Genomic DNA, 12,101 nt, shown 5'->3' with positions numbered 1-12,101 from the left:
CAGTTGAGGAAATTGAACCTTAAAGAAATTAAATGACTAGCCAAACACAGTGAAATTGCTGAATGCCCAAGGCAGGATTCAAACCCAGATCATTTGACTAACAATTTTCTTTAAGCATAGATTTGGTCACACCATTTTCCGATTTGGCCAGTTCCAAAGGCTTTCTTTTGCTTTCTTTTTTAAATGTAAACTTCTCTTTTTAGCTTTTAAATCCTATTACAACATGGCTCTAATTTATCTTGTTAATTAATTGACTGATTGAAAGATCTGCTTAAGAACCAACTCTAACAAGAAACCTATTCTAATCCCCCAGTTGCTTTTGTGCCTTTCTCCCAAAATTACTCATTGTCTATTTTGTCTGTAGTTGGTATTTAGTCTTCTGTGTGCATAGAGTATGAGCTCTTTTGAGGTCAGCCTGTTTAGCTGTTGTGTCTCCTACACCTAATCTAACGCCTCCCTCATGTTAATTAAAATTTTAAGAAATCCTTGTTTATTGATCAAAAATTTATTTAAATGTTCAGATGAATTAAGAATTTACTTTTTCCTTTCTCATCTCATAGATATCATGTTTAGGTATTACTACAAATGAAAGGATGAATGCAAGAAGATATAAGCACTTTAAAGTTACAACAACATCTATTGAAAGCCCATTCAAGTAAGCAAATACTAACGTATTTTGTATGCCTTAATTTTGCTGGATATAAGATTTTTTTTTGACTGTTTAGCAGATTCCCTGTAGATAATACAGATAATTTAACATAAAGGAATTTATATCTGAAGCTAAATTGTAAACCATAACATTGCAAATTCACTTTTCCATGGGAATACTACTTCTTCCCCATCCTATTGTAGTCTAACATTTCTTGCAGAAATATTTCTAGTATTCTGAGTAAATTTCCCTTCAGACTTCATTGCAATTAATTTGTGGTGCCTATTAGAAAAAAATTCAAATTTTATGCTCCTGTCAGTAATCTTTGTTTTTTTGTGCCTTGGTAAAAGTGAATGAATTCCATTATGTCGCTGAGTGTTAGCTTGGACTCTTGGAATTCAGGTCTGCTTTGTTCTATTTCTGTCTGTCTCTCCCTTTAAACAAAAACCAAAAATTAGGAAACTACCGAGAGGAAAATTAACAAAGGATAAAGCACTTTAGTGTTCCTGAGACATCTCTCCTGGGGGAGGAATTGATTGATTTACACAGAGTTGTAACTGAGAGCTTGAAATGTCAATGTTCTGGTACTTCTGTTTCTTTTAACTATCTTCCAGGTGGCATGTTTCTGCATATTTTGATTTACACATTTTTCTTTTTCTTTTTCTTCTTTTTTTTTAAACCCTTACCTTCCATTTTGGAGTCAGTACAGTGTATTGACTCCAAAGCAGAAGGGTTAGACAATGGGGGTTCAGTGACTTGCCCAGGGTCACACAGCTGGGAATTGTCTGAGGCCATATTTGAACCCAGGACCTCCTGTCTCTAGGCCTGGCTCTCAATCCACTGAGCTACCCAGCTGCCCCACCTATACATTTTTCTCTAAGCTTGAAGAAACTTATTTTCCTTCAGTTGCTAATGTCCTTGCAATTTTTTTTTCACTTATCCATTGGGATTTTCCCCCAAACCAATCATAGTAACCTGGGAAAAGCTGTTATGCACCTGTTTTTGAAGTAGCACTTCAAACAACATAAGTATTAAAGAAAATTAAAGAAATTTATATGAATACTCTTTATGGCACTGCTATATACCACAGACATGTTGTAATTGGTTTTGTCTTTGTTAATAGCAGTCGGATAACATAAACAGTATAACCAAAAATTGTCCATTTCGGTTGACCTGGTTTAGCAGTTGCTTTTTGATGGACTAGATCTTCAAAGAAAGAAGGAAAAAAAAAATAAAAATAGCTTACAATGGCATAATATAGCCCTTTGTGTACCGTACATTATCTCACTTACCAATTCTTGCTTCCTGCCAATTCAGCCAATCCTGTGGCATAATTTGGTAAAAACAAAATACTTTTACAGTTAAGGAGATTGAGATTTAGTTTAAGTGACTTGTTCAGTGTCATACATGTAGGAAAGACCTCCAGCCTAGGACTTCTGAAATCCAAATGCCCTTTCCATTGTACCCCCTTGCCTCCTAGAATGGTATGTAGCTACATTTTTAGAGTAACTACAAGACCTGCCTCAAAATCTTTTCTTTAATAAAAGGGTTCTCCTTCAACCAAGTCATCTATCTTCGAGTAGTTACCATCACCAGCTGTTGAGAGAGGAAATTTGTCTTTACAGCTATAACACACAATACACATTTTTAAAAATTGGTAACTTTTAATTTTATATTACTTTCATTTCCAGATTTATCCCTTCCTCCCCTCCTCAGAGAACTGTTTATTGTTACAAAAATTTTATAAGGGTAGGAAAAGAGAAAGTAGTTCTGTGAAACTAACCCTCACACCCCCTAAATCTGGTAGTTTATGCAGTATTAGGTGCCTTTAATCTCCCCACATACTGCCCATTTTCTATCTTCCTTGGGCTCATGCTTAGTCATTGTAATGATTCAGTGTTCCATTTTATTTAGTAATAGACATCTTCTTAAAGGTTAGAAAAATGCTTGGCAATAGAGCAGTGCTTTGGGCTCTTGCAGCAAAGTATTACACTAATGAACATTTTTTTGCTTTTGCATTTTTTTTTTTTAGCCATGGTTGTCTAAGAAACATTATAGACTTCTTTGAATTCCGATGCTGTGGCCTCTTTCGTCCTGTCATTGTGGACTGGACTAGACAGTATACGATAGAGTACGACCAAATTTCAGGATCTGGCTACCAGCTCGTGTAGCACCCCTTTGTCCTGTGAGCAAGTCTTCTCTGAGCGATGCCTGGAAATCGTGTCTGTCTGTTTCTCTCTCACTCGAATCCACACCCTTCGAACAATAGCATGCTCTGTGTAGGGCTAACCCTGAATCTTACAGCACCTTCTCTTCGTCAGCTTTATCATAAAAGCGAGCGTGGACAGAACGCACTGCCACTGCTGAAAAGAAGGAGGAAGACCATCAACAGGATATGACTCGTCTAAATGTGGGAATTCACCGCGTCCTCACCTTTTTGGTTTTTATTATTGTAATACTATACACAAGAAGCACGACTTAATTAAAAAGTTGATGGATGCTGCACAGATCAGAAATGCTCCTCAAGTGAAGTTAAGATTTGAAATAAAATACTATATTTGATGATGCAGGTTGATATGAATAGCATTGCATTTAGTTCTAGTGGTTGGGGTCTTAATTCACTTGAGTATGAAATATGTTGAAAAATGTACATTTGAAGACTATGATGAAAATCATGTCATTCTATTTGGGATCCACTGTAAGATTGCTATTGAAGAATGAACGACACAAGAAAATAATGTTCACAAGAATCGTGCTGCGTGTGGTTTATTCCTGTCAGCTGATATGAGGCTGATCTCTTTATAGGACAGTGAAATAATTGTAAACACTTTTTTTTCTGAGGTTGTGTGGTTTGATAATACCTTGCATGAGTACAGTCAGTTTCCTTTGTTTTAGCTTACATGCCCTTACACAGTGCATGATACGTCTCTGAATGGATGTTAGAAGATATGATCCAATGAACAATAAATTGGAGTTTATTTTGATGTGTTGAATATCATAGCAACAGTTTTTCAAAATTATGTTACCTGAATACTAGAAATAGTCTCAATATAAAAACAAAAAACTACCCAAAAAAAGGAAAGGTGACATTTTTCAATGAAAACCACATAAATAGAATCAAAGAAGTGAGTAAAGAAGCTCAGTGACCTAAAGAAATGGCTTTCTTTCCTTTTAGTTCTATGTTGCAATACAAATTGTAGGCATAATAATGAAATTCAGAAAAAGGATATTATCCCTGCAAATTGCCTATGTGAATCATAGAAACCCAGATGGTACATTCTGATAACTATGGTTTATTGACAAGTGGAATTTAGCCCCTAGATATAGCTAAATGTACACAAGCTGAATATATTTTTTAAAGTTTTTAAAGCTATCTGGAAGAATCTCAGAAAGGCTTTTTTTACTGTTCGATGTGATGCACTGATCATTTTTGGTTACAGCATTTCAGTATACTCATGGTGAACTTAATTCACTGCTTTCTTAACTATTGTTTACAGAGTGAGACTTGGTTGGGTCCTCTTAAGTGCTGTAGCAAACTAGTGGTTCGAGAAACCTGTGAGAAGAAACGGGGAGGGGTGGGAGGGAGGGGAGGCTAATAACAGATCCTAGACCAGTGTAAAGAATGTGTATCTGTATATAAATAATTTATCAAATAGTTTTCTCTTTGTGAGTGTGTGTGGTAGTATATTTAAAATTGCTCATTTCATTTTATCCAACCAAAAAGAATAGGAAAATATCTAATGAGCTTCTAGTGATGTTCAGTATTGCTGTGAATAGGCATTATACCCCGCAAGTTCACTGCATGTCTTATGCTTGGTAAAATTAGCATTTCCTGTAATATGGAAATTACAGGTATTAAAGCAATCTAGTGGTATTCCCGCCCCTTGCCTTAGTAAGAGGAGCAGTGAAATTGTAAATAGTTAATGTTCAGTATTTGCAAGCACCATTTTTTTCCTCTAGCTGTTTCTTTTATCACAAGACACACAGCAAAAATGCAACCTTTAAACCTGAAAGTTTTAATATTGGAAAATCAACAACTATATTTTATTTTTAGAAAGGGAAGAGGTGGGTAGAGGGGTGGCAACGGAGCCGTACCATTTTGTCATAGAAGGTCAAGCAACTGGTGAATTTTTAAAATGTCTCTGCTATTTTTAATTATTCACTGGGGGGAAACCTCAGATAATTTTTTTAATTCAAAAGTTATTTATAAAATGCTAGAATTTATTATTTTAACTTTTTATATTTTGAGTCAATTCACATAAAGACTCAGTTGCAATTTTTACATTTTTATCAATGGTTGAGAAACAATGTATAAATGTAAGTGGTTTGACCAAATTTGGATGAGTATTGTTACCATGGGCTTTCTTTCTCTGTGGTACAATATTCTTTCTATATGTTTTAAAAAAAAAAAGACTAGATGAACTTGTCTTTCGGAATAATAGAAATGTCCATTGAATTCACAAGTACCTAGAAAAATATTCTGGATTTAGGGCATATGCTGACATTTATCTTTCAGCTTAAAATACAGCAAGATCGCTAATTTTGAAATGGTCAGAAGGTCAGGAGCCAACTATGCAGCAATGTACCGTCCACATAATTATTTTAGGGGCCTTATTTGTAGGGAACCCACTTACCCCACTTTCAGAATTTTTGTGTGAAGTTGATCCAGACCAAGATTAGTTCAGATCAGCTGCATTGGACACATTTTAAGTAAGTAGGAATTTAGTCAGTCTCAGCCCTGAATGTGTATCGTTTCTTTGAAGGTTTTTATGTTTTTGTGCCCACTCTAGTTAATTTGAGATACTAATGTGCACAATACTGCATCACTACATCTTAGCTATGGATATTTTGGTTTTATATTTTGTTTATTTATAACTGTGCCAAGTATTATTTTACTACTGTCAGGATCTTGTTGTGTTACATTGTGGAACAAAAACCCTGTAAAATGTTTAATAAATTAGCTCTCCTTACATAAATTAAATATGTCAGATTTTTGTAAATTATTAATCAAAATAAATATTGACTATTAAATATATGTTCGCCTTATGATTTTATTATATTTCCCCCAATATTCAGTATGGTTTCTTTGGCCAAGCAAAGTGAAGGATGGATTTAAAAGGACCAATATATGAAATTCTCACTTTTATATATTTATGAAGCTGAGAATAAATTTGTTTGTGAGGATTTTAGATTGCTGTTGCCATCCATGGAACTGTGATGCCATTCAGAGTCTCTGGACTTTTCAACCTGTGTCCCCAAAATTAAGGTCTAGTTCAAACCATAGATTTTCCACACGTGAACCCAAAATATCTTGAGTTAACAGAAGTATGATAGAAGCAGTGAAAGTGAGAGTACTGTCTTACCCCTTATATGGTATAGAAGCTTATAAGTGAAAACAGAACCAAGCATGTTTTCACTTTGGAATAAAATCCCACTGACTATTTAAGTGCCTACTATGTGCCAGGCACCATGCTAGATCCTGGGCATCCAAAAAAAAAGACAAAAGACAGCCCTTCTCCCCAAGAACCTTGTAATCTAATGGTGGAGACATCAATCAAATGTACACAAACAAGCTATATGTAAGATAAATGGGAAATAAGAGAAGAAAGGCACTAGAATTAGGAGGAGTGGGGAAGAATCCTGTAGAATGTAAGATTTTAGTTGAGACTTAAAAGAGAAACCAGGAAGGTCAGTATTTGAAGTGGAGGCAGAAATAACATTTCATGGAGGAAAGCCAGAGCGGAGAGATGGACTGTCTTGTTCATGAACAAGCCAGGAGACCAACGGCATTGGGTGCAATCATATGCATTGAGAAGTATGTGTAAGAAGGCTGGCAAGGAAGGGGGAACTAGGTTATGAAAGGCATTGGATGCCAAAACATTATATTTATTCCTCTGGGCGGTGGGAAGCCACTGGAGCAGCAGGTGGCATGGTCAGACCTGCATTTAAGATACCACTTTGGTGGCTGAATGGAGAAAGGATTGTTGTAGAGAGACGGGAAAGGCAAAGCCACCAGCAGGCTATTGCAATACTCCAGGCACTCCTAGTGGCAGTGTCAAAAGTGGAGAAGAAAATGGGGCACATTGGAGAGATGTAAAGGCCTTGACAACAACTTGGATATGGGGAGGAAGGTGATAAATAGCGAGGAAGCCAGGATGACTTATAGGTTGGGAACCCAAGGAACTGAGAGGATGGATAGTATTGCCCTCTACAGTAAGAGGGAGGTGGTGGGGTGGGCAATGGGGTTTAAGGAACAAGAGGATGGTTTTGAGCATATTGAAGTCCAGTATGAGATATCTGAATGGCAATTGGAGATTGGGGTAGGAAAGAGATTTGACAATCATCAGCACTACTACTAGTACTGCTGGAAGAAACCAAAGGAAGTGACTAAGTCCCCTAAAAATTTCTATCTGGATCCTCACTATGGCAAGACACCCCAAGCCCCTCCCCAGTTGATTCTCAATTCCATTTGCCACAGAGGTTATCTAAACCTCTCCTTAAGCCTCCAACACACCCCTCTCCCCCTACTTTGTGTAGTGCAAATGGGGTGCATGTCAGCCCTGCAAAGACTTACTGCAGTTTGTCAGTTAAAAAAAGGGTTTAGAATCTTGAGGAGAGTTCAGTTGACCCTGGAGACTCTTGGAGAGTGGAACCTGACCTACATTCTGCAGCTTTTCTCTTAAAATGTGTTAGTTTAACTATTTCCTTTGAATCACCCCGACCTCCCTTGTTCCCATCATCATTCTCCCTTCCTAAATCTCTTGGGGTTTTGAAAAGAGGGTAGATCTGAGTGTTAGTTTTCAAACTTGATAGTTTCATTTCCCCAAAGTCAAATAGGGCTTACCCTTGTTACAAATGATCTCTTTAATTACTGTATCCAACTTTCCTAACCCTATAGACTACAAAACTTCGGGCTGATTTAGGCAGGTTCCTGTTTCAGTCTCACTCCTGTCTCCCTCCCCACCGGAAGCTTTCTCTAGGCGACTGTTACCCTCCATCCCTTCCAATCAATCCTAAACTTCAGTAAACCCTGTTTGTCACGTAACCCAAGCCTTTGGGTACTTCATTAGTTGATCGACAAGAGAGGGAGAAAGGAGTAAGGAAATAACATTCTCTCTGGGTCCTGAGGGATTGAAGGTGTCCATGTTGAAGGAAGTGAGATCTCAATACTTCCTCTGAATCTTCCTTAGTGAACCTGAGAAACTGACGAGAAGCCCTCTAGTCAGTTTCAAGCCATTCCTGGCTGGCCCTAACCTGTGTGTCTCTGTCTCAATCCTGTGTCCCAGTCTGTTTCCCAGGCAGTAGCTGTTTGCCCCAAGTATCTCATCCTATCCTTTACAACGCCTTATACCTCTGTGTTTATATTCCCTAAACCGAGTCATTCCCTTACCTCTCCTACTATCTCAATCTAGTACCTTCACCATTGTACCTTCCTTATCCACTTTACTGCCTTAGGGATCCACAAAAACCCTATCCACAGTGCCTTATCCCCTATTCACTCTACCTTTAGTCCCTTGCCTGCCTTATCCACTATTACAACCCTACCTCTGCCTTAATTTCCTTATTACCTCCAGCCCTTGGTCTCATATCACCCTATTGCCCTATTCCCTTATAACATCTACATCCTATTCCCTTATTACACTTGTCAATTGAGGACTGCCTCTAAAAAATAAAATTGCCATTTACAATCAGCTCCCTCTTCTATCATCTCACATCCCTCTGATATCATCATCTCCTGTCTACTCTCTTTGAAGAGGTGGCCCTCAATAAAATACTCTTAATCTTGTCTCCTGTCTTCCCCCATATTCAGTCTCACCCTCTCTGTACTTATTGAAAAGTGCCCATCTCTTTATCCTTAAAACAAATTTTAAAAAACTCACAAAATCCTGCCAACCTCACCTTTCCTCCTTTTTCCAGCTTAGGGGAAAACCCTCCCCAAATTCCAGTCAAGTACCTACATTCTCTCCCCTCTCTTGCTTCTAAACCCTCTGAAATCTGTCTTCTGCTCTCATCATCATCAAAATATTCCTTTTCAGGATCAATTTCAGGATCAATTCAGAATCATCAATGGGTGTCTTAACTGTCAAATCTAATGGCCTTTTTTGGGTGCTCTTCCTTTGCCATATTTGGGAGTATTGATCGCGTCCCTCTCAGATACATTCTCAGGGTCTCATTGGCTCTGTTTGCTCTTGTTTCTCCAACTTTTCTGACTTTAGTCTTTCACAGGATTTTCATCCATTCCCACCCACTAAAGGAGTGTACTCCAAGACCTAGCCCTGACCCTCTTCTCTCCCTTTTGTTTCATTTGGCAATCTCATCAGCTATCATGGATTCAACCACTTTTGCAGATGACTCCCAGATCTTTAAACCCTGAACTCAACTCATATCACCAACTTACTATTGGACATGTTGAAATGGATGTCCCATCAAGATCTCAAATTCAATCTGTCAAAAACAGTAACTTTCCCCCCAAATCCCACACCTTTTCCAAACTTCCCAATGACTATATTGGATATTACTATCCTTACCACTTCCTTTTTTGTGAAATATCAAGCCCATCTATGAAATCTCTGATCTAACCATTCTACCCCATTTGCCATTCCTAACACACAATGTTGTCTCCTCTCCCTCTCTTTTTAAACCTTTATTTTTTCTACTTAGCATCAATTCTAAGAGACAAGAGTGGCCAGGGTTGGCCAAGCAGTGTTAAGTGATTTGCCCTGAGTCACAGCTAGGAAGTGTCTGAAGCCAGATTTGAATCCAAGTCCTCCTGACTCTCCACTATGCTTCCTATCTGCGTCTTGGAATTGCCATCTTCCTTCAGGGCGCAGTTCTGTTGCCATCTTCTGCAAGTCTTTTCTAGTTTTCTCAATGGCTTCTGCTTTTTCTTTGAGGGTTACCACATATATTCCATATTTATCTTGTCTAAGCTCCTATGGAATTCCATGAGACCATTGAAATCTAAGTACTACACTAAGACAATCTCTAAATTTCCTTTCTAGCTTTAAATCATATGATCTGCAGAATCATAAAAGTCATTGGGGCTTATTGGACATGAGGTAAAAACCCTTTTGATAATGGAGAAGCAAGGGGTGGGAGTGGTTTACGTTTCCCTTCCAGAATCTTTTTAGAAAGAAAACACAATGGAAGATCAGAAGCCATGCGAAACTTTATTGAAAGAACAAAAGTTGTTTTAAAAACAAAAGCTAGCCAATTGCTATATAAAATCAGAGTAAGTATGTTCTAAAGCAAAAAGAGTCAATGAAATGCTTTCCTCCTACAAATTAGTGTCTCCAAATACATAGTAACAAACAGTACACAAATGCTGGTATTGTTGGTATAGTTGGGATAGTTTTCACAGTAGTTTAGTAGTAAGAGATTCTCTGTGCCTTGATACAGAGTCTCAGTGCGTGGCGCTGTGGTTCTCGCTGTCTCAGATGTCCTCTCCTTTACTGTGCATGGACGAGGGCCCCTGCTCCCTGGCCGTAACCAAAACCCTTTGGTCCAAAGTTCTTTGCGTAGCAACCTAGGAGAGGTATGGTCGTATTAATGAAGGATAAATCCGTCAAGCTTTGTTAAGATCTTTTTAAGAATTTAATTCCACCTTCCCAAGATCCCAAGTGTATCGGTTTGCCCAAGAATTCCAAGATGGTGATGCTATATAAATCAGTATGTGGTTGCCAGAATTCCACTCCTATCTTAGTGAGAATGGCAGTGTGTGTGTGAGGGGGTGTGTGTGGACACCTATTCAAACTCTCTTTAAACCTGGATAGGATTAAGCAGCTATCCTGACAGGGATTAGGTGATATCTTCAACTACCACCATGCTCTTTGGCTCTGTGTTTTCATAGGACCCTGCTCTACAGCGAGCTCCACCTTCTCCAAGTGTCACCCCTGACTATTTACGAATTCCCTCATTTGGAAATGCGGATGCCACATTCACTTGTCGGCCGCATTCTAGTGGACAAACCAGGATTGTGTATCTTGTCATCTTTCACTTCCAGAGAGAACCTGTGTGGAGCATTTCTCTGAGTAATTGGAATTCATCTGTTAACAAACCAGGGGTTAAGAAGTGTGCCGTCTTTTTACCTTTGCAATAGATTTCCCCTTCTTTCTCTGTCAGAGTCGTCGACTCGAGGCTCTTTCCACACTTGGCACATCGGAAACAATTTTTGTGCCAGGGCTAGAAAAGACAAAGAGATAGTGACCTAAGTGAGAAGCAAGCTCACGGCACTGTCTAGAGAAGTGTACACTGTGAAATCTAGAGTTATCTCTAGCCCAACATTCCCACAGTACCGTCACCCCAGTATCGTGATATCATCCGTCCTCCTTTGTCTACAAAGGACGAATGACAGATGTGACACCGCAGAGCCTTTTGGACCGCGAGACAAGAAGACTTGATTTTAATCTGTCTTGGACACTAACTGGATGACCCTGAATCAGTAACTTAACCTTTCTCAACCTCAGCTTTTTTTCATCTGCAAAATGGGGAAAATAATAGCCCTGGTTTCACAAAACTGTTGTGAGGCTCAAATGAGATAACACATAAAGAATATTGCAGTGCCATAGAAATGAGTGCTATACTAATACTATTTAATAAATGAATTTATTTATTTATAGAATAGTAAATATTATTTATATTTATTCATTTAATAAATGAATATATATATGAATCTATATATAGATCTCTAACCATCTAGAAGAAATATCCGTGTGAATGTTCCACTAGTCTCAAATCGACAGGTTGAAAAATCTGCATGGAAAAAGTAGGGGAGTTTGATGAAAGACCAGAAAGCATCTTACCTTCCCTGCTCCTATGACTTTCTCTGCTGCATACACCGAATCTCCACATCTGGAACATTTCTCAGCTCCTCCAAATTTCTGAGCAAATTTGGAAGTGTTTGGATTTGTGGTGGGCCTGTGAGGTTGCACACTTACAGGAGATGAGGGGAGAAAAGAAAAAATCAGGTCAGATTTCCCAAAAAGTACCCATCTGAAGAACTATGGAAGTATGCAAAAAAAAGTGTCACTACTCTTAAAGGACTTTGTGGTCGCTTCGTTAGGCAGATACTCCAAGGAAGTCAGTGACAAAAAGAAAGGCCTTAGATATGCCCCAAGATTTATAGCAGCATCTTTTTTATGGTAATAGAAAAGAATTGGAAATAAAGAAGATATTCATTAACTGGATGTTCACTGACAAATTGGGGGGGTGTTCATGAATGTAAAGGAACATTATTAGGCTATAGATACAATGATTATAATTGTAAGATTGAAATCAATATCCAATAACTCCAAGTATTATATTTTAGAATATATTATATTATTTATATTATATTTATATTTAGAATATATTATATTGCATATAATATATTAAAGAATAAATAGATTTATTAATAATCACTTGAAGAAGAAGAAATAAAAGGACAAAAGTAAAAGCCTGAGTAAAGAGAAGT

The 12,101-nt window shown here is 37.9% G+C and overlaps 2 protein-coding genes across 2 annotated transcripts in view; one reads left to right on the top strand and one right to left on the bottom strand.

Moving 5' to 3' along the window:
• ZDHHC17 (zinc finger DHHC-type palmitoyltransferase 17) overlaps window positions 1-4,212 on the top strand; it is a 107,603-nt gene extending 103,391 nt beyond the window's left edge. Inside the window, exons 16-17 of the mRNA XM_044678776.1 lie at window positions 561-655; window positions 2,682-4,212. Coding sequence (XP_044534711.1) covers window positions 561-655; window positions 2,682-2,820 — 234 coding nt within the window. The 3' untranslated portion in view covers window positions 2,821-4,212. The remainder of the gene's footprint in view (window positions 1-560; window positions 656-2,681) is intronic.
• Window positions 4,213-9,800: 5,588 nt separating this feature from the next.
• The window catches only part of CSRP2 (cysteine and glycine rich protein 2), a 16,953-nt gene continuing 14,652 nt past the window's right edge, over window positions 9,801-12,101 (bottom strand). Inside the window, exons 2-4 of the mRNA XM_044679184.1 lie at window positions 11,452-11,649; window positions 10,738-10,831; window positions 9,801-10,175 (exon numbers count right to left, since the gene is read on the bottom strand). Of these exons, the coding sequence (XP_044535119.1) occupies window positions 10,099-10,175; window positions 10,738-10,831; window positions 11,452-11,649 (369 nt within the window). The 3' untranslated portion in view covers window positions 9,801-10,098. The remainder of the gene's footprint in view (window positions 10,176-10,737; window positions 10,832-11,451; window positions 11,650-12,101) is intronic.

The sequence above is a fragment of the Gracilinanus agilis genome, chromosome 5 (genome assembly GCF_016433145.1).
Source record: "Gracilinanus agilis isolate LMUSP501 chromosome 5, AgileGrace, whole genome shotgun sequence".
Lineage (NCBI taxonomy): Eukaryota > Metazoa > Chordata > Mammalia > Didelphimorphia > Didelphidae > Gracilinanus > Gracilinanus agilis.
Note: the sequence above shows the minus strand (reverse complement) of the source record. Positions and strands in the feature narration are given on the sequence as shown.